At 38.0% G+C, this 26,673-nt stretch overlaps 2 protein-coding genes across 3 annotated transcripts; both read right to left on the bottom strand.

Moving 5' to 3' along the window:
• Positions 1–203: 203 nt before the first annotated feature.
• Positions 204–7,462, bottom strand: car15 (carbonic anhydrase 15). Its single transcript, XM_066689182.1, has 8 exons — positions 7,030–7,462; positions 6,475–6,504; positions 5,739–5,909; positions 5,261–5,406; positions 2,529–2,621; positions 2,049–2,115; positions 1,556–1,722; positions 204–1,164 (listed from the first exon to the last, which is right to left on the bottom strand). The coding sequence occupies exons 1-8, from the start codon at positions 7,169–7,171 to the stop codon at positions 955–957; spliced, it is 1,026 nt and encodes a 341-aa protein (XP_066545279.1). The 5' UTR covers positions 7,172–7,462; the 3' UTR covers positions 204–954.
• Positions 7,463–10,937: 3,475 nt separating this feature from the next.
• On the bottom strand, positions 10,938–26,544 carry dgcr2 (DiGeorge syndrome critical region gene 2). Of its 2 annotated transcripts, XM_066688888.1 has the most exons (11): positions 26,213–26,544; positions 22,274–22,306; positions 20,235–20,357; positions 17,058–17,147; positions 16,417–16,627; positions 15,861–15,937; positions 15,577–15,759; positions 15,003–15,206; positions 14,554–14,706; positions 14,094–14,330; positions 10,938–13,822 (listed from the first exon to the last, which is right to left on the bottom strand). In XM_066688888.1, the coding sequence occupies exons 1-11, from the start codon at positions 26,295–26,297 to the stop codon at positions 13,587–13,589; spliced, it is 1,632 nt and encodes a 543-aa protein (XP_066544985.1). In that variant the 5' UTR covers positions 26,298–26,544; the 3' UTR covers positions 10,938–13,586. The 2 variants fall into 2 exon arrangements, with proteins under 2 accessions (XP_066544985.1, XP_066544986.1); XM_066688889.1 differs by lacking the exon at positions 22,274–22,306.
• Positions 26,545–26,673: the final 129 nt, after the last annotated feature.

Below are 26,673 nucleotides of genomic sequence, written 5' to 3'. Positions count from 1 at the left end.
AGGCATAGATTGAGTATAGAATTAAGTATTTTCAGCTTCTAGAAAATAAAATGCAAGCTTTATACATTCATGACTTGAAAGGTAGTGTAAAAAGTTTAATACTGGACTCATAGATTGTGACATGGAGATGTTTTATTAAATGGCTTAAATAAAATATAACAGGTCAGGTTTCTGAGGATTTTAAATTGGAAAAAAATGCAGTGCTTACTAGCTGCCAAAACTATCCAAAATTCTGAATGTGTCTTCCTTTATAAACACAAACTCACGTGGCTACATAAATTCATGTCATGATCTAAATCCTCCAGGGAAGTTGCTTGTAATCTCCCGTGTGAGAAGGCAAATATCATATCGCAGTCAGACAATGGTTAATATGCTAAAAATAATCTAAAGAATAGATTCGGAGCATGGTCTTTTAGAAGTTATTTATTTCAGGTGTGCCATCATCAAAGGTCTCATCATTGAATCATACAGTCTAGTGAAAAGAGCCTTTTTAGAACAAAATCTCTTTGTCTGATGAACAAACATGACAAAGCATGACATCAGTCCATTACAGAGATTATAAATCGATAAATGACAAGGCACTTTTTTAACTCTGGCTTTAGGGAAGTGGCTATGTTTACAGAGCTACACAGACAATGGCATCTCTTATTCAGCAGCACTATTACATCCTTCATTTGTAACAACCTTGTTCAGCCATTGCTCTTCAATAGGAGCAGTAATGGTACCTACGAGTTCAATACGTTCCCACAAATACAATCTATCAAACATTAAATAACCTTTATACAAATTGCATCATTTTTAAACCAACTAGTCTTTATAAAGATACACTAAAAAACATTGTTGTGTACATTTTTATGATTTCTTTGTCTTCCAGAGATTTGGCACATGTATAATTGACAGGAACCCATTTAAAATAATAGTTTGTAGTACAGCACTTATGGATGAAAACAAACCTCAAAGCACAAGTTTCATACTCAAGAGTTGAAGAACAGACAGGATCAAACTTAGCACAGGAATGCTGGCACAACTTAAAACAGTAGCATCTTTAGAGGCATAAACTCTGCGACTGTTCACAGCCTGAATGGGACGGAAGTTTTCTATCAGTTTATCGTGTTGTGATACTTCAGCTGGCGTGGAATAGATGTTGTTCACAAAAAAGTTATACTACATAAAGAAAGAAAAAGACAAGAAAAAAAGATTTGGTAAGAACATGATTTTACGTAAAGGAAAAATATGGTTAGTATAAATCTTTACAATAACCCCTACTTTTACTAGGTACTTTATTATCATAATAATTTAATTTCTCATCTATAATTACAGATCAGAATGATAAGATTAGACCCTAACTCACTTGTAACACTTCTTAATTGCTTACATGCTATGAAGAACTTCCAAAGCTGACGTGTTTTTCTGATGCTGTTGTTGCTAATAAAACCCGTTTAACTTATTTCTAAGTACAAATCCTCTTGGACTATACATGTTATAACCTGATATTTGAGATCAGTTTCTGTGTGTTCAATGGATACAAAAGGAAATGAAATAACAAAAAACATACCTGGGTCTGACTAATGTTGATAGGTTCTTCAAACATTGTCCAGATGACAGACTGGTTACAAGGAGGGGTGGTCAGAGAGCCTACATATCGGTAATATCGGTTATATTTTTCCCCTGGAGCAAGAAGACTTTCCAGTGGAAATGTAGAAGGTAAATTATACGAGTCACCTGTGGAAACGAGAGGGAATATACTTGAATTGAATTGAACTGGAAGTTATTTTGAAGCAATAAACTGTGCCACAAAATACAAAATCAAAAAAAGCTTTATAGTATGAACCCCAAACACTCCGGAAATGACACTCTGAGGTAGAGAGCAATACATCCACCCTCCTCCTGTATTATCTTTCTCAGTCATTTTCACAGTCCTCAAACAGTCTCTTTGACAATATTTTAGTGTTGTTTATTTACATGTTTTTAAAGTGACATCATTAACAAATATTTATTAATGGGCACTTCCAAGAATTCATGCTCACATCATGCTTAAGTTTACTTACCTTTGTGAGGAATCTTTCTTATTGCGTTGATGATGGTATCATAGTTGGTGTTATTAGTACCGGACACCTGCAGAAAATAACTTTCAACAGTGAGTAGAACTTCAACAACTTATTTAACAGGTGGAAAAGTATTAATTATTTAGATATTGTTACTTGTGACTGCCAAACACTTTCATGTATGGTTTTCCTGAAAATTTCTGCAGGTATTCATGCGAGAACTTCTTTCAAAAAAGTGATCTTTTGGTTATAGTTACAGATAAGGTTTGCAGCAGAAACACTACATCTGTGGTACTAACATTCAAATACATTGTTTAAGAATGATTGAAAACACGATACTTCTGAAAATATTCCTAACCTGAGTAAAGAAAACTGTTTAATTAGATTGGAATATATTAATAAATTATCTTCTGAACTGGATGAAGACTGAACACATTTTATCTATATTAAAAGGTATCTTCAACATATAAACTATGAACTTACCTGCATAAAGAACCCGAATACAGACAAACCCTCTGGATCTCCCAATGCACTACTAATGTTTGCATGTGTTGATTTAATATGAACAATATGCATCTGCAAAAATACAAAAATCATTCATGAAGGGTTTGGTCGCTTCATTTTGCATTCAGTTTGTAGTTTAATAGTGAAAACAAGCATATGCTGTTATGATGATTATGGTATATAGGCCTGGAGGTCTAATTGCTCACTCTTTCTTTCTCAAAGCATATTTGAACAGACATTACCTTTTCATGCTTAATGTTCACGTCAAATCCTCGGCTCTATATACAGTAATATGTACCATGTATCTTCGATAATAAATTCCACATGGAAACAAGTAATCGTTGACATAAGTGCAGATGCAAAATGGTTCGCCAGTGTTGTGTCAGTACTTGCACGAAGGAAAAAAAAAAATGTGAATTTGTTTTCATTTCCATAAGATGAACTAAACTGCAGTGACCACTACAAAGAGCAATTAAAGCTCTTTATAATTCCTATACACTTCTGTTAAGTATCAGTCTGTTTTTTGGTCTGTATCCCCGTATGAAAATGGCTTACAGGTTTCCATAGAAATGTAATTATATATATATATATTATATATATACACATACATACACATATACACACGCACACATATACACCTTTCTATTCTAACAATGGGGGGATTATCCACAATGCCAGGGCTTAGTACAGTGGGATTTAGGAAAACAATGAACACACACACACACACACAAGGGTGTGGTGAAAAGAAGTGAATTTATTCTGCAGTGTTGTGGTGACCCAAAATAAACAGACATACAACCACCCCCCAAAAAAACTTAAAAAAAACTCTGAGTTTTTTCGACTCTTTGAGTCTAACAAAACCAAAAATCTGGTAACTCTCTAGACATGCAACTAATCAATGACAAACGCAAAACAAACAGCTACCAATCTGAACAGAAAACCTTAAGTCTGTAAGAAATGTTATGTGTAAGGAATCCGCAGGACCACAGTGAATCAATGAGATGTTTATCATCTAATGGTAATAAAATAATATAAAGAAACGAGTGACAGAGATATGGAGGATCTGAGTCCCAAGCACAATAAGAGCAGTTATTTATAGGTCAAGACCTCTTAAGCGAACAAAGGAAATTCTATATATGGGAATAATTAGCAAGAATCAATGAATATGCATCAAATACAAATCAATATGCAAGGCTAACAGATTATATTGGCTACTGAATAATAAACAGTATAGCAAATGAGTAGATATGTCAAACCCTCTAGTACATATCCACCTCACCACTCCTGTAACCTTGTGGATGACTCTCAGAAACCACAGGAAGGTTCGTTATCAATACAGCCATGTTTACCTCATCCCCTGAAAGTGTCAAGGCAGGGAAATCAGATGTTTTGAGACAGACTTCTCAAGACACAGACAGAAAGGCAGATACACACAGGCCCTGTATGAGCGAAAAGGAATTAATTTGGATAAGATCAATATAGTTGTTGGTCAATACTAGAAATTCTCACAAGCCAGTCCAAGTCCATAAATCAAAGTTTGTTACCGTGATCAATTATTCATCTTTAGGAGTTTGACAGTGTGGGCCAGAGCACACAAAGTCACTCCACATCAGGGGATGTAGGTGGCAAGACAGGTGCTTCTCCATTAAATTCTACTCCTCCAGGATCTGGTGACGGACATTGCCTCCTGGGGCAGCCCTTGTGTGTCTCACCCAGAACGGCATCACACTACCTGTATTATTCCATTACGAATCAACGCTGCATAATCACATGCCAACTAAACGTTGTCTATCTAAAACCAGGATACCAACGCTAGTTGCCTTGCCAACAACCCAGCCATACCATGGTAAAAGACATGACAAAAATGATGCATGAAATGGATGTATGTTCGAACATAACAATAATGAAAAAGGGAGCAATTATACTTATAGTATGAATTACAACTTGCACAAGCATCTGACATGCTTGAATACTGATAATAAATAAAGTTTAAATCACACAAAGTCATTATTAAACACTATTATTGAGACTGGTGAAAAACAATGTCAGATTTTGGTTCTGAATAGACTTGTCGAAGATATAAATATTACATGCATGTTTTTTCTTTTTCCTCTCTCTTTAGATATTATATCAAAGGCGATGATATTATTATTAAGAAATCAAAAAAGTGAAAATGGGATGTACATTTGGAAGAAACCGCACTCTGTTGAAAGGAAATCTATCAATTTCCCTGAAGAGAAAGGTATTTGATCAATGTATACTACCAGTGCTCACTTATGACTCTGAAAACTGGTCACTAAATGCAGAAATGTAACAGAAACTGCAGTCGCCACAAAGAAGCATGGAAAGATGTATGCTGTGAAAAACAAGGGATAGAAAAAGACAATCGAAAAGGAGACATAATTGAAAGAGTGAAAAGGCCAGACAACATATTAAATACAAAGGAAGTTATTGAATGGATCCTAGGAGATTATAAAAAGCACTTGAGATGGTGACATAAAAGATGGGACGATTATATAATAAACATTGCAGGCATGACATGAAAAAGGGAAGCTATAGACAAGCAAGTCGAAACAGCTTGGGGAGGATTCATCCAGCAATGCATTGATATAAGCAATTATATCTATATCTATGCTGCATACATACATGTGTGTGAGTGTGTGTGTGTAAAACTCTCCTCAAATCTTACGAATACAAAGTAAGGACTGTACCTCCATAGAATACCGCTTTGAATCCAGAGTGTGTTCTGACCCGTTTGTAGTAAGATTCCCCCAGTGGAAATGCAACTGTGCAGCTTTGTAAGTTACAGGTAGACCTGCTCCACTCACATTCAACTCACTGCTTAAAGTCAGTACAACTGAGAGGAAAAAAAGCCAAGCAGTTGAACAAAGACGGTCAATCATACATACATGTAAGGATACTAAAATAAGTTTGTTTTAAGACAACGATTTAATACAAAAAGGAACAGGATAGTATTTAAGTATAAAAACTATAAAACCTTTACTCATAAATGCATGTGTACTGTAAATTTGTTGACTTTTGGGGAGAGTATTATATGTTCCTCAGATTGACTGCATTAATTAGTGAAACATGATGGGTTTGTTTAGTGATATTGCTCAAAAAGAAACATTAACACTAAATCTTCAAGTATTATTTCCTAAACTATATTTCATCTTTCTTATCACCTACTTGTGTATCCATTGTTTGAGATCCTCCATGTCTGGTTTGGGGATGTATCATAGCCTTTTACAGTAAATGCACCCAATGACATGTTTTTATATAATCTCAAGCGATCAATGTCTATTGGGGACTGTTTGGACCCGTCACATGTTGAGGAAAAATTCGCCCAGTTGGCAGGACCTGGGAATTTATGAAAAAAATACATGGACTCAAGTGAAGCAATGACAATGTTGTTGTTTATGGTTTGTTTGTTTTTTACAAGGAATGCTCCAGTGATATATATATATATATATATATATATATATATATATATATATATATATATATATATGACAGTTATACTGTTCTTTAATAATACTACAGTAACTCTACTACAAACTTTGCTTTTCCAGTACTGAGGACAGTTGACACATTAATATTAACAGTAAATACCTCAACCATTCAATTGTATTGCATAGTCATTCTCTGCAATTACAACAATAGCCTACTATTCATTTAAATGTATTCAATAAAGTAATTACAGGAGAAGCAGTTAACCCATGCCTAGTAGGATCTCAGTCCTCATATGAAATGGAACAAAGCTGCCAAGGTCTTCTGCTCCATTAGATTACTGACGAGTTTAAATGACTGTTATAAATAAATTGTTTTCAAGAGGGACATTCCCCAGAACAATAATAATAATAAAAAAAAATCTACCTAAGCAATATTCATAAAAGAAAGAAAAAGAAAAAAGAAACAGACTTACCACAACTGCTACTGATATCGTAGCAATATTCTAAAAGGAGGGGGGAAATGCAGTTAACATCTGAACCAAATTGAATTGCTCCCTGCATTAAATAGCATACATATTACAAAACCTAGTAAGAGTATGTATAAGCTTATATGTAACTTATATTGTAACACAGATCACTTTTAAGACTATTTTGTCAATTAAAATGTCTAAATATGTTAAGGTACACATCGCACGGTGAAACAGCAAAACAATGAATTACACTCTCCCTAAATCAGTTAAATATATGGTTTGTTCGTTTAAAATTTGTGTAAAGTTGTTTAGAAAGTCAATCATAATTAACTTAAACAATTATGCTAATTACATTCTAAATTCAAATAGATCTTTAGCATGGGTGGAACAGTGCCACCAAGTTGAATTCGAAATTCCAAAAAGTAACATCAATTAAATCAAATAAGCTTTGATGAGCTTAACTGCTGCAGAATAAGCCCACTACAACGAAGCAACAATCTACCGGCACCTAAAGTGGAAAGTTAACATGAATGTTTTAGTTGCGCCCCCCTAACTTACCAGCTGCTAGTGTTGTCCCAATAAAACAAAAAACGAAAACGGGTGTTATCAGGAGCATCGTTAACACGTCGTCCCAGTCTAAAAGGTGGTTGTATATGTTTCCACTGCTTGTCTTCAGAGGATTCCTCGACTTCAAAAACATATGAATAACAACGCCGGCGAGATGTAATGCATGGGATTCCCTTGTTAATCCCTTAGCCTTAGGAGGATCGGAATAATATATTTTATTTTACAAATCACCCGGCAGGTCTAAAAGCTGTCAAGTCCAGATGCCCACAAAAATGCAATTAGCTACCTGTTAAATAGTCTCTGCCACTTGATCCGTCCCCTTAACTTAAGACACATGGATTGTAAAACCTCCTCCGGCAATTGCTGGACCATTCAGGACAGCCCACTCAACTCGGGGTTTGAATGCCAGTTTCATAGCAAAGCTTCAGTGTTTGGTGCCTGAACCATAGGCGGACTGGCAATCGGGCAATTCTGGCAAATGGCAGGGGGACCGATCCATTTTTTGGTTCGGTGGACAGGTGTTCTGACAAACTGAGCGACAGGTCAGAATGAGCGACCTGGCTCAGTACGCATGCGCAGTGAACACGCCTATACATCTGCTGGTAATAAATATGCACATTAAAAATGATTTTGCTCCTGTTATTTCACATAGATGACAAGATGAGCTGCCTAGGTTTTGAAGGCTTCTACGGCAGTGTGAGTGTTGAAAAACAGAGAGTAGCCTATTCTGATGGGTCCCTTGTGTCCGACAGGATGAGCTGCCTCGGTTTTGAAGGGTTAAATACTGTAAGAGTCTTCAAAAGAGCCGGTCGCCCATTCTGCCAGCTCCTCTCTCTGACAGGATGAGCTGCCTAGTGTTTTCAGCCGGGGCAGCTCATTGTTATATAATCCAAGGGCCAATTATCCAACACCAACGTGCTGATTTCATATTCTTGACACCGTCTGAATGTGTTTGTAAGAGACAGCTTTTAAAATAAATTAATTAATACATACATGTTGGGCAATTTCAGCCATTGCAAAATAAATCTTGGTGATATCCAGATACATTAATATGCACTTGAGCACATGTGAATTCATCTTTTGTAAGTAATATGTAAAATACATATTAAGAACAGGGTAAATGTCTAGTTGGCAGCTCTTACAACTAATTTATTATTCTATATTTCTTGGCAGCCGCCCTTGCCCAGAGGGCGTTCAGTTTTCGCAATAAACACATAATATTACAACGTGCAGTAAATACAATCTGCACAAAAATACAATAATACATCCTAGTACGAATCAGTGTAACAAATTAGTGCTCCGATATATTTAATGTCTTTTGTGTTATTATTTTATACTCTGTAATCACAGGTATTGTCAGGAAGGCCTGTGGGGTTAGGGTTTCAGACAGTGAAAGCCTGTTTGCAGTGACTGGTCGGGGAGTACATGGAATTGTGCCATTGCTTCTTTTCTTTTAATGCTTATTTGCAATTAAAAAGACAAGCACACAGCTCAGGTTTTACTTTTACAACTGATCATGAGTGATGATGAAAACGATTTCAGTTAACATCTCATTAAGGCCAGTTTTAGAGCTCTGAGCATTCAAGGGCAAACAACTATGCATTGTGTAGGTATTTATTCAATGAATGTGTACAAAACAAATAATCTAGTATTGTGCATTCTGGGATTTTGTTTTCTTTTCTTTGGTACATACATTAAAATGTGCTTTTCAGTGTGCGCTACATGCCTGGACACTTGGCAGATGTCACATTTCATGCAAACTAATGAACTCTGTGTCAGGATGATGACCTTCTGCAGGAGGAAAAAAAACATTAATTCCAAAGGATTTGATCCATTGGTTTGTGCACAAAATGCAGAGAAATGATGGGAGAATAAACATAGCCCTGGTTCATACAGTGCGTTCACTTTGTAGCATCTACTACCCCCTGGAGGCAGACAGTGTGCATTACAAGAACTGACCAAGGTTCTGATATTTGAGGAACTTGGAAAGAATTTGAATTTGCCTCCCTGTCTGCAAAGCAATTTATTAGAGACCGCAAATAATCTATAACTATATGTAGTTAACTGTAACACACACTGATCAAAACCACTATCTCAAAACATTTACTGAAACTGCACACATTTTTGCATTTAACAATTAGGAACTGTGTGTGATTTAAAACTGGTCTACTAAGCTTTTCTGGAATTTTCTTTTGGTATTGCCTTACACTTTAATACTGAAAGAGGGGATTTCCTTGCTGGTGGGTAGTCTGAGGTGGGCCTACTTGGGTTACTCGAGTAATGCTGCTCAACACGTGCCAAGTAGGTCCTCTATGCGTTTCCATTCAGCGGAACAGAGCCTCCCAGTATGGAGAGGGATTTCCCGGCTGGACCGGAAGAAAGTGGGTGTAGGGGACCCAAGATCCAGCTACTTAAAAAAAACATAAACCCCTCTTAACATTTGCGATGTAGATTTCATAAAGAGGATTTCCAAGATCAGATGTTCAGTACCGGCGTTTTGAGTCCCCTGCCAAACACAGAACAAATTAAAACAGTTGGTCTCTGTCCCCGGCAACTGTGAACTGTTCAGCTACTAACCGATTTCATCATAACTACCTGACTCTGAACTTAGAGGCCTGAATGAAGGATAGGCCTACTGTCCGCCTATATTTTGGTTGTCAAACTTTTTAATCTCTATGTTTTAATCCACAGATGTTTTTTACATTTTTCATTTCAAATTTCAAAAGGTTAGTCTTGACTGAGGGTGTCTAGTCTGCCTTTTTGTATTGCCTATCAGGTGACATTCCCTCTGATGTAAAGATCTGTCATCTGTTGTCCCTGGAACAATGTAACTAGAACCTAACCAAAACCATCTCTGTAACGTTCCACGAATAACAGACACACAACCAAAGCAGGTTATGCAAAGCTTAAGACACTACTGCTATTGTAATACTGAAGGAGCACCCAATGCCTATGTATTAAAATTCAAAATTTAAAAAATAAAATGTATAGTGATATAGAGATAATGCTTATAGCAAACCGGATTGTGCACAGATTTTATCTAAAATCGTTACAAAAAGGGCTTTCCTTAAGCAAACAAACGCTAGCAGGACAGGATTAGTAAGTAATTCACAATCATACCTTCCTACACACTTATCTTGTAAGAGCTGTGGCAGGCAGCCAAGCAGGATCCTGGACAGAGATCATGTAAATTGGTTTCAGAGTCCTTGGCAAATGCTGGTTGCTTGAGGGTGCAAACCAGTATGGTAAGGTGGGACAGAAATCCATCCCACATTGTCTCAGATGCTGTTATAGATACAGAAATTAATTCAACAGCTTTTATGTTGTATAATATCATGGCGTGTCATTTTATCTATTTGGCACTCTAATGCAGTATCACAGTTCAGAATGCAGACAGAACATTATTTATTTTTTAGGCTAATAATTTAATTGAAATGTAGAATTCAATGTTTGGAAGAAACATTCCATCAGTCTAGAGGTCAAACAACTTCCTATTGTAAGAGAAATCTTTCACACGCAATTGCCAGACAATCTGCATTAGTTAACTTAAACTCACGTCAACATCTCTACAAGATTATTTTCACAGAGAACACAATAGTAACAGGTATGCAATGATTTATTCGGAAGACATTTAATGTAAAATTATTAGCATTTGATTATATTAATAAATCATGCAATATTAAGCTTCTGTTGAAATGCAGGAAAGGAACAGATATTACCTCTTCCTCTCTCTGCTCCACCAGACAGGTAACGTTTAGCCATCTTGGTTAACAGCAGGGAGCTCTGCTCCCCTTCTCTCCCTCTTTTCTCATCTTTCAGTCTCTCTAGCTGTAGACTTTTACAGAGTTTTATCTCAACCAATCATATTAAGGAAGAAAAATAAAAAGCCATACCCCATATTCTCCTTCATGGTACAATTTATTTGGCATTTAGATGAAATGTTACAGCTACTTCAGGAAAAACAAAAAAAAAACTATTTCTTAAGTGCTGCCTCAAAACAAATTAATAATAAAAAAAGAGACAAACCTAAGATGAATTCACAGGGATAGAATCAAAAGTATCAAATGCTGTCTACACAGAACTTCATTTAATATCAAAATCTGCGGTCCTTTTTACACCACTTTTTTAATTATTTATTTCATCACAAATTAACTACTTACAAATATTTCTGTAAACCCAACTGTTGTGGGGAAAACAAATCCCAGTAAATCAGTAAAAGTCAGTATAAGAAACATCGTTGGACTGTACAAAGAAAGCTAGGTTTTATTTATGGTAATCTTTTCGATGAGCAGCAGTCAGTTATACCTGAGTAAACAGGTTCACACAATGGTTTCTTGTTGAAAAGGGGGGAAATGCCCCACAAAACATACAGTATTTGCAGGCCTACTGAAATGACGACATGCATTACCTTAGTTCCTCAAATAGCCTGGATCTGCACTCAGACCACAAACAGAACGGACATTTTTTTCACAATACTGTATGATTTTTTTTGTAGTTTTAAAAGACAAGACAAAAAAACATGAAATACGCTTCTATTTCTAAGGTAGATTGTCTATGCGGAAAGCAATTCAAAAAATGAATCACTAGCAACAAAAGATTACTTATAATTACATAGGAATAACCATTGACTTGCTTTGAGTTTTTGTCCTTTATAAACACTCTGCCATTGCCTAGCGAAGATACGCTTTGTGGAAATAAACATATACTCATATCATAGAATTTGGAAATGGCTGGTCTTCAACATTGATCTCACAATGGCATGCGTCCATAAAACTCATGACAGTGTGATCGAATTGCGTTCCTTTTATCCAGCAGCGTATATGTCTTTAGCTGAAGCCTTTCAACTCCAGAGTTGAATTTGACCTGTAGGTGTGTCCGATAGACGTTGTGGACAAAAGCCAGTAGGTTAACTTACTTATCCAGAAGCAATGCAGCCTGGGCCCATCATCTTAGATTACCATTATGGTCTAAACTCTGTATAAAAACAAAAACAAAAAAAACACTGCAATGGCTGAACTATGGTACACCCACCAATATTGAATCCCCACCACTCTACAAAGAAAGAAATGTACAATTTATCTGAACCCTTACAAAATATAAAAGTGTGAAGATGCGTTTAGTCTTAAAGTTCTATTCGTATAATTCTTGACTTTACAAACCAGAAATGCACAGAACCCGCTTCACAAAACAGTGATGTGCAAAAACATTTACATTTTTAAGGTCTGCCGTAAGAAAAAAATGAAAAGTAACAGCCCCCCCAATTGACACGCACCCAAAACAAATGTTAATGAAGACATTTCTAATTTTTAAGCGATCTGAATGACTTACAGTTCCAAAAATATACTGTGCAAAAAAAAAAAAAAAAAAAAAGAATCACAAAACTGACTCGTAAAAATAGAAAATGTTGATTTAATGTACATTTTCCATTTAGAGCATTGCGTAAATTTCATTAGGGGAAATGAGCAGTAAAACTTTGCAAAACTGAAAACGTACAACATATAGTACCTCTCAGACTCATGGATGCATAGGTTATCATGACTTGCAAAGAAATATGAATTTGTTCTAAACCACTATAATGTAATCTAAAACAGAGAACATGTATTAATCCCAGATGTGGAGCTTGATTCTGTACAGAGATTTCAGCACAAAATATTCTGCTTGTTAATTTCTGTTGTGAATTACTCTTCACAGTCAGCAGTGACTGAATTTAATGATGAACACTGAACTGTGTGCACATCACACGCAAACTTAATCTCACTGCTGATCTGACAGTTGATGAACACACTTCCAGGACATATGTAAAACTATCTGCACAACGCACCGTTACAGCGTCAGTGCCCATATTCACCACAGCGCCGGGTATACGAAAGCTTTAACAGAGCTCATCATTTTCGTGTGTACTTTTTGTGGAATACAGCAAATTTGGAAGACTGAAATGTGCACATCAGCTTATTTTACCACCCCCCTATGGTAGGACTTAAGTCAATTGTGTACAGATTCATATTTACAACAACAAAAATTGTATTTTGAATCAAACAACACCTTTCACACATTTCAACAACCAACAAAAACAAAAAAAAGTAAAAGCATCCTCAAATGTTTAGACCTTGCTAACTACATGGTATACATAAAGTACACACTATCACCCTTTCTGTGCAGTTTCTCAGTTTTCAGCCCCCATTTCCACTAGATCAAGATAATTTTTATTCAGGTGCAGACAAACTATTGTATAATAAACAGTCCCAACTTTTTTTTTTTTTTCTAATTGGATAACAAATCCCTTTCTTTGTCTCCAAGTAAACACAGGGATGTCATTATTGGTATTAACATGACAACAACACAACCGTGAGTCTAAATTGAAATAAGAGTAGTGTGTCTGGAAATGAAACTAAAGCCTCTTTAGACAAGTGTGTAAAGTATGTCTCCTAGCTTATATGTCTTCAAACTAATAGCTCTTCTACTCATTTCAGTTGACTGTAAAACAATCTCTCTCTATATATATATATATCTGTGTCTCTCTCTCTCTCTCGCTCTCTCACGCCTCAGTTTTATACAACAGTGCTTAGTGAAGAGTTACTGGGGCAGCTGGTAACTGCAGTCTGTGTCATGGTGGTCTCGTCGCTGGGTGAGTCGGGGGGAACCAAAAGTGTGCTGCTGTCAATGGAGTCTTCGTGCTCCTCTGAGGAGTGTTCTAACGTTGAGGCCTCCTCGCTCGCCTGCTGGTGGAGATTAGTGGTTTCTAATGGTGGCTGAGTGTTCTCATTGGTTGGAGAAATGTTCTCTCCTACATCCCCACCAAATAAAAAGACCTATTAATACACACACACATACACAAAAATCCATGACCTATTAAATTGAAATACTACTTTGTTACTTTGTCTTGAAGGAGCAGAATTGACTCATAACTCAAATGTATTTAAGAAAACAAAAAAAGGTTTCTTGACTACAGGGAGTATCGAACGCCTACAGTCCTGTCCAAACAGGAGCTCTTGCTTTCCACGGTTGTCAGGAGACATACATGGGTACATGCCATCCAGGGAGCACGTCAGACCTACCTAGATCAACGTAGAGAATAGTGTCTGGATTGATGGAGGCTTCATAGGGTGGCGGGGGGTCATCCGGGTGATGTATATCTGGGTACTTGAAAGCTGCATATGGAGGGGGAGGCTCATGGAAATGAAAGGCCCCTCCCTCCCCATCGTCTGACAGATGTAGTGGAGTCAGGCCAGTGCCAAACGCATCGGGGCCGTAGTCAAAACCGGGCACCCTTCTGCCCAGGTTGAAGTGATGCACTGTGGGTAGGAGCGAAAACATCAATAAAAACCGAACCGTAAGGATAAAATCAACCCCCCCACCAAAAAAAAAAGAATTTAAGCTCTTAATCAAACCCTAATCATTGGTTCTAACACCAGGTTCTGACCCACAGCCTGTTTTGCAAGGTGCAGTCGGAAGGTGGGTTGAGGTTTTGAATCAGGCATCAGCTCTTATTTTACAATATGGGGGGGCGGTGCTCACAGTTGCCCCCAATGAGCGTCTCGATGCGCTCCCTGCGCCGCTGCCGCAGCCGGTGAACCATGAAGAGCAGCAGGGAGAGGATGAGGAAGGAGGAGATGCAGCTCACGATCAGACGCATCCCACTGGCCATGGAGTCGAACAGGCTGCTCCCATCTGGGCAGGGGGACAAAAACTGTCAATTGTGAGCCGAGCTGGGCTGTGTAGATTAGATTTCCTATTTAATTTTAAGACAGTCAATCAAATAATGGTTATTTCACTGCACCCAGATATATCTAGGAGTAGTACATCTTCCCTAAGGCAACTGATATGAAATTACTTGAGAGTTGGCACCTGAGCAAATGGACTACATATTAAATACTGGTATAACCATTCACCCGACACAAGAGGACGTGCAAGTAGGTTGGCAGTAGATGGCGTCCTGTGTCTTGGTAAGGAGAGCCGGGCCGTACCTGGGTCAAGGCAGGTGAACTTGCAGCACTCCTTGGGGTCCTTGCGGAAGTGCTGGCAGCCTTGTGGTCGCTCGCACAGTGCCGCCACGCACATCTCCGGCTCGCCATTGTGACACGTGCAGCTCAGGCAGGGGTCGTCGCCCTTGGGGGTGAAGTAGTAGCCCTCATTCACCACGTTGTCCTTGATGTCCACACACGTCTGCCCTGCGGTGTGAACAGAGGTGGGGACATTTTCATAATGCAGCCGTCAGACTGGACAAGCCTGACTAGACAAGACTGAAACCGCACACTCGCGCCCACGGTTCAATACGTCTGCGAAACATCAGCAGTACTGGAGAATAAACCATATTCACGAAGAGATAATCTCCTGTATTGTGAGCTACAGCAAAAATTACTGCTGGAAATGAGCCCGTCAGGATTCTGCCTGAAAATGATTAACAGCACAGCAGGGATATTAAATGTTTTTATGCCGCTGCTACAGCTCGGCTCAGCCCAGCAATGAAACATTGCTGTCATTATGCAATGCACAAATTTGCAACGTGTTTCCAAACAGAACAAATACATTTCAACTTACTTCTTTTACAGAGGAAAGGGAATTTCTTGTAGCAGTTCTCTGCATGCCAGCTGTGCAGGCCTCGTTCGTTCATGGTTTTGATTTGGAATCGCTGTAGCTGTGCGCAAAAAACATTCTCCTGATTTGGCATTGCCTCCCCAAAACTCGTTAATCCTTCAGGGGGTAAAAACACCTGCATGGAACCTAGAGTGAAAAAAAAAATGTTATAAAATAGTCAGGAAAAAACCAAACACTATTCTGTGCTGTGATTGTTTCTGATTCAATATCAATTTTAGATTTCTGACCTTTATATGCAACTTCCCAGCGTCCTTCGAGAGAATGGTTCTGGTTAGTGATGACATACTGGTAGCCAACCCAAAATCTGCAAAAAAAAATTTACATTACAACAGGTCTTGGAACAAAGTGATGATAAAAATAAAATATTTTGGATGCTCCAGTCATTATAACAGTGAGATATAGGAATTTAGCTTTTCAGATGCATCCTTCTAATTTTTTCAGGCAAATTACTAATTATAACTACCAATAACTCATGTATTCTTTCCTGTACAAGTTCTTTCCACTGTACAATTTCCTCTGCTTGAGGATGTCGTGGACACACAACAAAGCCTACATCACTTTTTCTATTGCACAAGGAAGTGCAAAACCCCTGGGTGTTAGGGTTCTTCCATAGGCCATTTTCCCTCAATGTAAATATTGCCATTACATCAATAAATTGCTATTTTCTAACTCAATTAGTCAATTTTTCCCATAATTGCAAGAGGAAATTGCCAATGAATAACATTTTCTCCAGTATTAAGAAACACCGTTGGTGAACCGGACGCCTCCCTGTGTTGTCCTTACTTGCATTGGTCCTTCCGTTCGCACACTTTCTCGTCGAAATCCACCTCTATCTTCAGAATGAACTGCAGCTCCTCGTTCGTGACGAAGGTGGCCAGGGAGCCATTGACTCTCTGGCATGTCTCCACCGCCTGCCAGTAGTTCTCGTTGTTCAGGTAAACCTTGTAACAACTGGCGGTCTTCTCATAGTGATGCCAGCCAGTGGGACACTTCTCTGAAGAATCAGAAAGAAAGTCAGAACAAACCCTGGAACACATATGGATTACAAAATTCATAGCCGAACATGGTTTTCCTTATTCCAGCCATTTCTAGACCAGGTGAGTAACAGGTGCCCGTCAAAACATACAATCAAAGATCTTGGTTGAATTATCACAGAAAAAAAAACAAAATCATAGGCATATTGCGCCATCTAGTGGCAAACTGCGAAATCGAAAACTTCCCTTCAAGCAGTATGAGTTGTGTTTGTTTTAACTTTTTTGTGTTTATTTACCAGTTATTCTGTGATTTTGTGTCTTATTCAAAACTTATGAGAAACCAATTAAACGGAATCGATTTAAATACTTTTCCACCGAGAATACACAAGACAAATTGGCCTAACAAGAAAATAGTACTAAAAACAAAGGAAATCATTGAAAGAGTCTTACTGTTGAAGCGCACTGGCTGAGCCACACCAATGATGTCCTCTACGTTGTCGTAGGCATTGCCGTAGTGGAATCGCTCATCCTTATTCACAGCTGGGGAGACAGCAGAACCAGGAACACGTTAGTAGTAAATTCAGCATGCTTAATGCAGTGGAAATAAAAAATTGGGCAGCCAGTCAGAGCTGGGAGACTGGGAGCCCTAACTGAAGGTGTGTTTTATGTATTCTGTCTTGTGTAGATAACTGCCTGCTCCCAAGGAAACCACAGACAAGATATTGATAGTATGCAACCATTATTTTGTAATAACCTTCTTTCCTGAGGCAAGGAAAGATGAAAAACACCATCCACTACAAAAGCAGTTGGCTTTGCAATCTCAAGCAAGAGGAGTAAACGGGTTATAAACCACGACAATCTGAAGCAGCAGCCCCATGCTACGATACTAACTCAGCAGTTCTTTGGGATTTCAGTATTGCTCGGGTTAGATGGATTCAATTTACATTTTTGACATGTACATGTAGCAAAGACTTAGAATCTATGAAGCTTGCATAGTTTGCTTTTGCTCTCAGGCATCCTGTGTAATCCATGGCTCATTAATCATTAATCCACATCTGCTTACAAACGAGTTCCCAGCACTTTAATGAGCACAGGCCCAACAAAGACACACATCATGAATGGTTTAGATTTACATTTCTGCCAAGAAAATAAAATCTCACTTCCTGACAATTTCTATTCTACTTAAAGTATTCTATCCATTAAATAATGAATACATGTTTTGGTTAGGAACCTTAATAAATGGAGCAATTTTCCAGTGAGTTTCATTACTAATGTGCGCACACAAGGACAGAGAGATCTCTGAGCAGCACCGTACACTAACTAAAGGGTTTTTACATCGCTTTGAAAACTGCTGGTAGACCCCTGGTGTGTTCCCATGCAGAACAGCAGCATTCTTACTGGGCCTGCTTTCACACAAACTTCCAACGACAAGATCTGGAAACTGCTCCTAAGTCATCACATGCATACAGGTATCCAGAAGCTATTCAAAGAAAGGCAGGTGTACTCAAGTATAGTTTCAGTACGAATACACATGAAATACACAACCAAATAATTAGTTTCAAGTAGGGCTGAACGATATATCGTTTCAGCATCGACATCGCATTGTGCGCAACCGCAATAGTCACATCACAGATCGTGCGATGTAGTAAGGTAAACATATCAGTCTACAATATTATAATTTTTTCAAAAGGAAAACTAGCATTATATCCGTCTGATATGACGTAATTGACTCCGATTGATGAGTTCTTGGATACACAGTTTGTTATTATTATTATTTTAAAATACCCTTTATTTTAGGGTAAGCAACATGCATTATTAATATCATAACATGTTAGATCATTGACTTTAGCCTGAATTGATAGAAGAGTATTACATGAATACAATGGGACCATGGCGAATTAAACAGTGTATTAATTATTATAATAAAATAAACTACCCAAAATAAGTCAAAAAGTCATTTTCAGTTTCATTTTTTAATTTTTATTTTCCATGAAGATGCAGTTCCCTACAAAATCACGCCAATCATTCTAGAACAATTAATTCTTCTGAAATAGAGCAATTCAAGTAATCTGGTGAAGTCATCCTGTATTTTTTCATATCACAATATATCGCAATAAAACTATAACAGGTGAGTTATGTAACCACGTGCCATCTTCAGATTACTTCTCTCTCATATTTCTGCATCAATATAATAAAAAGAAATGACAAATATGAGGCACGGATACCAGACATCCGAACCAAAGGGCTGCAGCCAGACTATTCTGGGAGTGCAAGCATGCGGATGTCTCAGTTATGCAGAAATGGTATTCACAACACTTCAAATACTTTGCCGTCTAGCATACTTAACCTAGAATCTATAATTAATCAATGTACAGAGAAATTCAATCACCAGAAATTTGTCACTGCGTTGTAAACGGCTTTCGATTTTAGCAGTTTCTTAAAAATATGTATTTATTATGTCCGTGTAATGATTACATAATTATTCTGTATGTACAAAATAGAATAACTGTAAATTACAGGAAATGTTATTTGAATAATTTCACAGTTTAAGCGTAGAATTAAATGTGTTATGTAATTGTTTAATCCTTCTAATGTGACATGCTATTCAGCAGCATGGCAATATGATTATATGCACTATTCTTATTTTGTATCTGCAATTGATTTGGTTAATTCATTAGGAGAACAGAGACTAAACCAAAAGTGTCAAATAACAATACATCCCAATTTACAAATACACACACAATGAATAAACAAATAAGGTAACACCATTGTCTCAGTCAGATGTGTGTAGTACCTGTAAGCCAAGCTGTGAAAGTCACATGTGGTGTAAATCCTGCCAGTTATTCCTGCTATGCAGTGAAGGATCAAAAGCAAAGCATTTCGACTCTTGAGATTTAGGAAGTGGCAACAATGGGATTTTCCTCAACTCCAACTGCAAGATCGGCTAAGCTTTTTGCTATGAGATCTGTACAATATCCCAGATAAACAGAATTGTAACTCTAAGCAAGTGACCTTGGATCAGCAGAGAGCAACACGATTGCACTCTTCTGCATAAAAATAGTACAAAATAAGACCTATTTTTAACTTTACTGAAGACAGAAAACTATCACTTAAATATTAAAGATTTCCAAGTCACAGACAACGCAATTCACATCAGATCTGAGCGACATTTGCAAAGGTTGTGTTCTGTGATCCTCTCTATGCACATAAAAAATGTTAGGTCTTCCAGAATGTCATTATTGAACAAACTCACAGTGTGTGTGACAAGGAATTTTCTTCCTAAATTTTAAAAATCAAAATAAAGATCAGATCATTTAAATGTAACTACTAATGTTGCATTCAAGTGCAAAATATAAAGACGAGGCAGTGAGAGCTTTCAGACACACCAAGCACAGTATTTCATATGCCCAAATGAAAATGTGCCTGTATACAAGACTATGGGCCAACACCCATTTTAACGGCTTTTTCTCTTGCCAAAATCATTCAATAAAATCTAAAAATACACCACTTTTGATCTAATTTTATTCAGACACTTCAATGGGTACACACCCAACAAATGAGCAAGAGGACTTCATAAATGTTAAAGGTAAAAAACAAAAAAAACAAAACACAAGACATTAGACTTACTAGGACAGTCCGTTTCATCGCTCTTGTCTTCACAAGCCGTCCAGCCGTCGCACTGCCAAGACAGGGGGATACACTGCAACTTTCCACTGCGGCAGGCAAACTGGCCTTGGCTGCACCGCATCTCTGAAACAACAAAGACACGGTGATCATCAAACCACACAAGTCCCGTGTCTCACAGGACTGACACAGCAGCATTGCTCAACTGGAACAGATGGCACAATCCTGACCAAAGAGTGTGGTGTTTACATTGCAAATGGCAAAAAAAAAACAATAAGGCCTTCCCAATCCCAGCAGTTACAAAAGGCTTTGTCCAGAGCAATGAAGTATTCTTATACATACTTTCAGCTTCCTAATGAGAGTGATAGAATGCAATTAACCTCCTTCCAATGGTCATTATGAGAAGCAACCATATTGTGGATGCAAACAGGAATACAGTGACTACATTAGTTGGACAAAGTCAAATTATTCACAATTTCAATTGACATTTTCAGTTAGATTTAAATTGCACAACACTAACACAAAAAACACTACAAATATCAAACTCAGAGTTACAGGTATTAAAGGTATGCAACTGCATATCAATATTGTAATAGTGAAACCAGCTGTGTGAATTAAAAAACAATTATATTTGAGACTGCACTTAATACACCATCATTTATAAAGAAATGTATTTAAAGGGCTGCCTGGCAATTTAATGTAGGCCCTAGTCATACTGGATGTAGCCTATGCATTCCTTTTCAGACTTTTACATCACCTGGTACGTGCATATACATCTATACATAAAAAAATAAAAAAATAATCTGATAAATGTCTTTGTATGCCAAGAACTTCTACTTTGACCACTTTAATAAATGACAGCACAAAATGGTGAAAAATGCTGCATTTCGGAATGCAGACCCACATTAAGCTAAAACCGGAGGGTAACAATAATACTTACTAACATCAGAATAGCTTCAAAGACAAATCTAACGCATATAGACACACAATAAAGATGCAGAGGGAGGAATAGAGGGAAATAACCGATTTCAGTAATTCCTCACAAAATATTCAGAGGCCATTGAAATGGCACAGCCCCACGATACAGCTGTTGTGGCCGAAATCTGTTCAGAAACCTTGAAATGCATGAAAGATTTACAAGGTCAATCCACTCTAATTAAATGCAGTTTATGAACAATTTGAAAGCTGCAACAATCTACAGTCAATTAATTTCGGCTCCTTTCGCTGCTTGGTAAAAAGGCTGTAATAGATCTCGTTTAATTGCTGCTTGTCACAGTATGGGCCACAAGCTCGACTAACCTTGAAAAATGCAACATGTGTGCCCTGCTCTAATTGCAAACCTGCACGGCCAAGCCTGTGCATTCAGAGCTGTTCATTAGAATTAATTAAGGTGGACGAAATTATTACTGTAATGAGGGAAGTGAAACATGATCAAATAAATGGCCGTCTGTAATGCAAAACTTAGGCCTTTCAATCTTAGAGCAAACAGTACGCACAATAAATCATTTTTAACCCCTTCTTCTTCTTCATCATCTTTCTGCAGCAGATCAATGGTTAATTCAATCATTTCCAACCACTATTAGGGAAACTTTGAACAGAAAAACTAAAAATGAGAACAAGGCTGTTGTTTCTTTTCCATCTTGGGAATGCTAATGGCATCCATGTTCTATAACGTCAGAGGAAACTTACAAATCATTCATCCCACATTTTCTCAGTTAATTTAGCTCAAAATAAATTTGCATAATTATAGTCATTACTATTGTTATAGAAACACCTTCCAAGTTACTTGAAGGAAGCTTCCACTAACTATGATTTCTTATATTATGGTTACATGAAAATGATTTACTCAAATCCATCTCCGAGAGACATGACCTATATTTGCAAGTTAATGTCTTCTTTGAAACACTTGATTTATAGTCTGTGATATGCAAACTGTGAATTCTACAGAATACTACAAAAAGCTCTGTGTTCTCTATACTCTGTCTTCTGCAGGGCATAGTGGTTTCAGGCGAAGATACAGCTAAGAGAATGTTACTGCTTACCTGACAACAATCGTGCCAGAGCTAGCCGTGGACCTAAAAAAAACAAAAACAAAAAAACAAAACAAAGAAAACAAAAAAGAAATGGATAACGTATCACATTTAAAATGTAGACAGTTACCTATCTCCATTTCAAAAACCAGAGTTCAATACTGAATGATCAACAGTTTCAGGCCAGGAATGCAAGCAAATCCTTTTTACAAAGTACAAGGAATCTAAGGTCCTAAGAACGGTCAGTGTTTTCAGGGGATCTTGAAAGCCAAGACATTTTCAATCAAATTATTAATAACAATGTTAATAATTTCTTCTTCATGTGGTATTTTTAAAATAGACATTTAGGCCAACCATGCTTCAGCATTAATACATATGTATATATTTTCAATATAGGATGCATGCACGGTTTCCAACCTGTGAAGAACTTTACAAAACAAAGTGGTGGTATGGCATAGCTGCCTGCTGCAGACTACTGCATAACCCTTACAAATGCACTGTAATACACATCTGTATTGATTTTCTGCATATCTGACTACATACGTTTATATTCTCTTTTGTTCCTTCTGTGTGGTCATTCAGGTCGACGTATTACGTATTTTTTACAGTAAAATAAGAAACCAAACCAGCAATACAGCACACCTGACTTCCACCCCCCGCGATCTTGTGTTATTTTTATTTTGCAAAGAACGGAGTATGAAGTGACACAGAACAACCCGGGAGTCAGCTGGCAGTAGCCAACCAGTGACCCCAATAGGGCCTCCCTCTGGGAAGAGGAATACCAACAGAGAGTTGATAGCATTAGTCTGAGGCCAGGAACAGCCATGCAGTGACAAACTGCAGCATCTATCTACTCTGAGCTCAGTCAATGAGCTGGCAGAACTCGCCATGTGATAAAAACCATGCATGTCAAAAGAACATACGATAAATTGATAGGCCTACATATATATTAGTGCAAACACTTTTCTTCAACCAGGATTTTACATTAGTCACCTAAAACCTACAATTGTACAGATTATGCATGCACTGGATTTAATGTTGAATAATCCTCTGCATTAGCTACATGAACTCAGGAAATGGCAGAGTACTCTCTGACTGCTTTGAATGCAATACTTAACAACTAGCCTAATTCACAAACTGTATAGAGAGCTTTTCTTTAATAGTGTCCTACCCATGAAAATGTATACAACCACAACAAACAAAACAACAAATCTATTACAAGAAAAACTAAATATACTCAATGTATAGGCTAAATGTTACTCAGTTGAATTTTCTTGTATAAACAAAAGAATATATACACTAAAGATTGCTACAGATTGATTTCCTTCTCTTTGCAAGTTTATATATTAACCAAGACTTATTGTGCAAAAGAGATAAGCTAACATAATAAGGTACTAATTTTCTTTTAAAATTACTTTATTGTGGCCGTGCATGTGGGCCACGATAAAGCCCCATCAGATTATTACAAGTTGCACATCTTCAACTGCAAAACAATTAGTAGGAGTATGAGCAGCATGAGAAAATACAGCTCTCCGTACATGTCTGAATTTATGAAAAAGAAGCGAGCCTACTGTAGTGTTGCCACAGACTAGCATGGACCATTAAAGCTACTGTCAGACTACTGCAGTCAACCCCCAGTTGACCCTGGCGTGCATTCACATTTACCGTGCTCTACAATCTGACATTGTCCAAAAATCTGTGAGGGGGAAGGTGCCCCAGGGCAACAAGGCAAGTAAAAACTAAACTGAGAAAGTGAGAGGAGTAGTAGTGGCGACTGCTTCAGACAGACATGACACAACTTGCACATTTAATTCAAGCGCTTACTGCCTGGGAGAAATGAGAGCAGGTGAAACAAGCACAATTACATAAGCAACAAGTGACATTAGGTTACCTGAGGAAAGAAGGCTGAGGAAATGTTTTTAGAATAGTTACAAATGTTGTGTTTGTAAGAGTGCTTCATACCTATTGGAGGACCTACACAAAATCACTTGTGAAACAGTTATTTCTGATGCTGGTGTGAAGTCAGCAGATACAAATGTTTCCAGACACTGAAACCCACTGAACTTCATAAAAATAAGAGCAAGGGCGTGAATGCACTTTTTATAGTCAAGCATGTATCAGATTCTACCGTAACTTAATCAAATAAGGATAAATGCCTGCAATTAATTGTGTAAAAGGAAATTAACAATTGCGCTGTTATTTCCTATTGACAGATTTACAATTATTAAAAATGTATGCACACACACACAAAAAAGTTTGTGTTGTTTTATAAATAAAGAAATAAGCTATCTGCACATTCGCTTTACCATCCACACTCCCTGACACTGCTGGAGATTACATTCTCCAGAACAACTACAGACATTAATCACCGAGACATACTGCCTTTGGTCCTTTGACACTGGGACACCTGTCATCATGCCAGACTTCATCTGCCTCTGTGAGCTGAAGACAAGCGAACTCATGCAAAGACAAAAACAGCCTTTCACAAGTCCCATTCCTCCACCACTCGGAATCCGAACTGCAGGTTTGTTCACTGTATTTCACATACGTATCATTTAATAATAATAATAATAATAATAATAATAATAATGTGTATATAAAGTATTTCATTTCACTCTCCAATTTTTTCTTCAGAAATGTCAGTTGTTTCCGCCCCCCCTAACTGTGTGTGCCTGGACTCCGACTGAACACAACAGGTGTACTGACTGCATACCTTGGCTTCTGTCCTGTGTAAATATACAGTCTTAAATCTTTTGGTCTGCCAAGCCACTTAGTACCGATAACCCACTGAAGTGTGCAGTGTGATAAAGGTTTGCCTTTTTTTGAAATGCAATGTGTGTTTTTTTTTTTTTTTTTTACTTCCATCAAAACAGCAAATCCAATAACATAAGGTCTTTTCTCAGTCTTAAACCAGTGATCTTTAACACAAGCCTTGTCAAGTCGTGGGGCCTCAATTAGGCAGATTCCATTGCCCTCTGACAAGCTTTCCTAAGTCTGCCAAAAGACCTTCTGAAATGGTTACAATCACATGCCTTTTCCTTAAGTCCTCCATTTAACTGCACCAGCGAGGCTGAGTTATGTTTTAAACTACAACACGCATTGTATTGATTTTGGAAACCCCCAATGCATTAAATATTACACAGACTGGAACATCCAAAAACTATTTTGCATGCGTGTATGATTTACAGTTAACCACTTAACAACACAACTACACGATAGGTTTGCGTGTGTGTGGAGAATAATATTATATTATTATAAGAATAATATTATTAAAAACAACAATAAAGGTTTTGAACACTTATTCAAGATATTCAGAACATAGCTAGTTCATACACATATGCTTCAACTGTTTTCTCAAAGTTAATTACAGGATTTTATTCTTGTGGGGGTTCATTCATCTGGCAGCTCTTAGTCTACAGTATAAATGTGGTGCTGATCTTCATTTTCTCATACTTCGACGAGACAACTTCTGTGAGTATAAGGAGCTAATTACCGTGCACAGCATCCATTAAAAAAAGCACACGATCTGCGTCGATGCAATGAGATTTGCTCGCCGTGCAAGACAGGCGTTGCAAATGCTGTGCAAACTGCGCTGCACAACAAACTTTTATCGTCCACCCTGCCAACTCCAACACGAACAAATCAAAGCAACCTCAATACCCGAATCAAATCATACTTATTACAAATCACCGTCACCATAATAATGAATACCACCCACTGCTGCACCATCCCAGGACAGGCACTGGCAGGCTGGCCCGGGGGCGGGAGACATAATAAAGATATCTAAATCCCGGCTGCCGGGGAAGGCCTCCGTGCTGCACCGTCCGGCCCCCCGGTCACTCCGCACCAGATCCCGCATTTCACTCGCCATCTGCAAAACCCCCTCCTTCACTACAGGTCGACGCGTTTCGGCCCCATTTTCTACCAGACACGATTTCCTGTCCCTCTTACCTGTCCGTGGAGGGTCTGTCAAAGTCAGGGCGAAGAGAAGAGAGAGGAGAAGGGCGAAACTGCTGCTGTCAGCTTTGGGCAACATTTATCCTCCATTCATCATCATACCCGACACAGAAATAAAATAAACCGACGAGAATGCAAACCCTTGAGCTCCCCGTTGCTCAATTCCCCATGAAGGTTGTGTGGATAAGAAGCGGCGAGGGCTTCGGGTTCACATGCACGTTGTATATTTCTCTAGATATATGGATATGTAGTATGCAATCACAATACCAATCCCCCTTCTCCCTCTTCACACTACAGTCTGTATTCCTGGTTCGTAAAAAAAAAAAAACAAGATGGCTTCCTCCTCCCCTCACAACAATCCCAAACACGCCACTCAGCCTATCAGCTTCAAGTCGAGGGGAGGGGCTTGGTGAGGGCATTACTGCATGGATGTCCGTACTTCTGCGCAGATCTGC

Source organism: Amia ocellicauda, chromosome 17 (genome assembly GCF_036373705.1).
Source record: "Amia ocellicauda isolate fAmiCal2 chromosome 17, fAmiCal2.hap1, whole genome shotgun sequence".
NCBI lineage: Eukaryota > Metazoa > Chordata > Actinopteri > Amiiformes > Amiidae > Amia > Amia ocellicauda.
The sequence above is the reverse complement of the archived record's forward strand: the minus strand, read 5'-3'. Positions and strand labels throughout refer to the sequence as shown.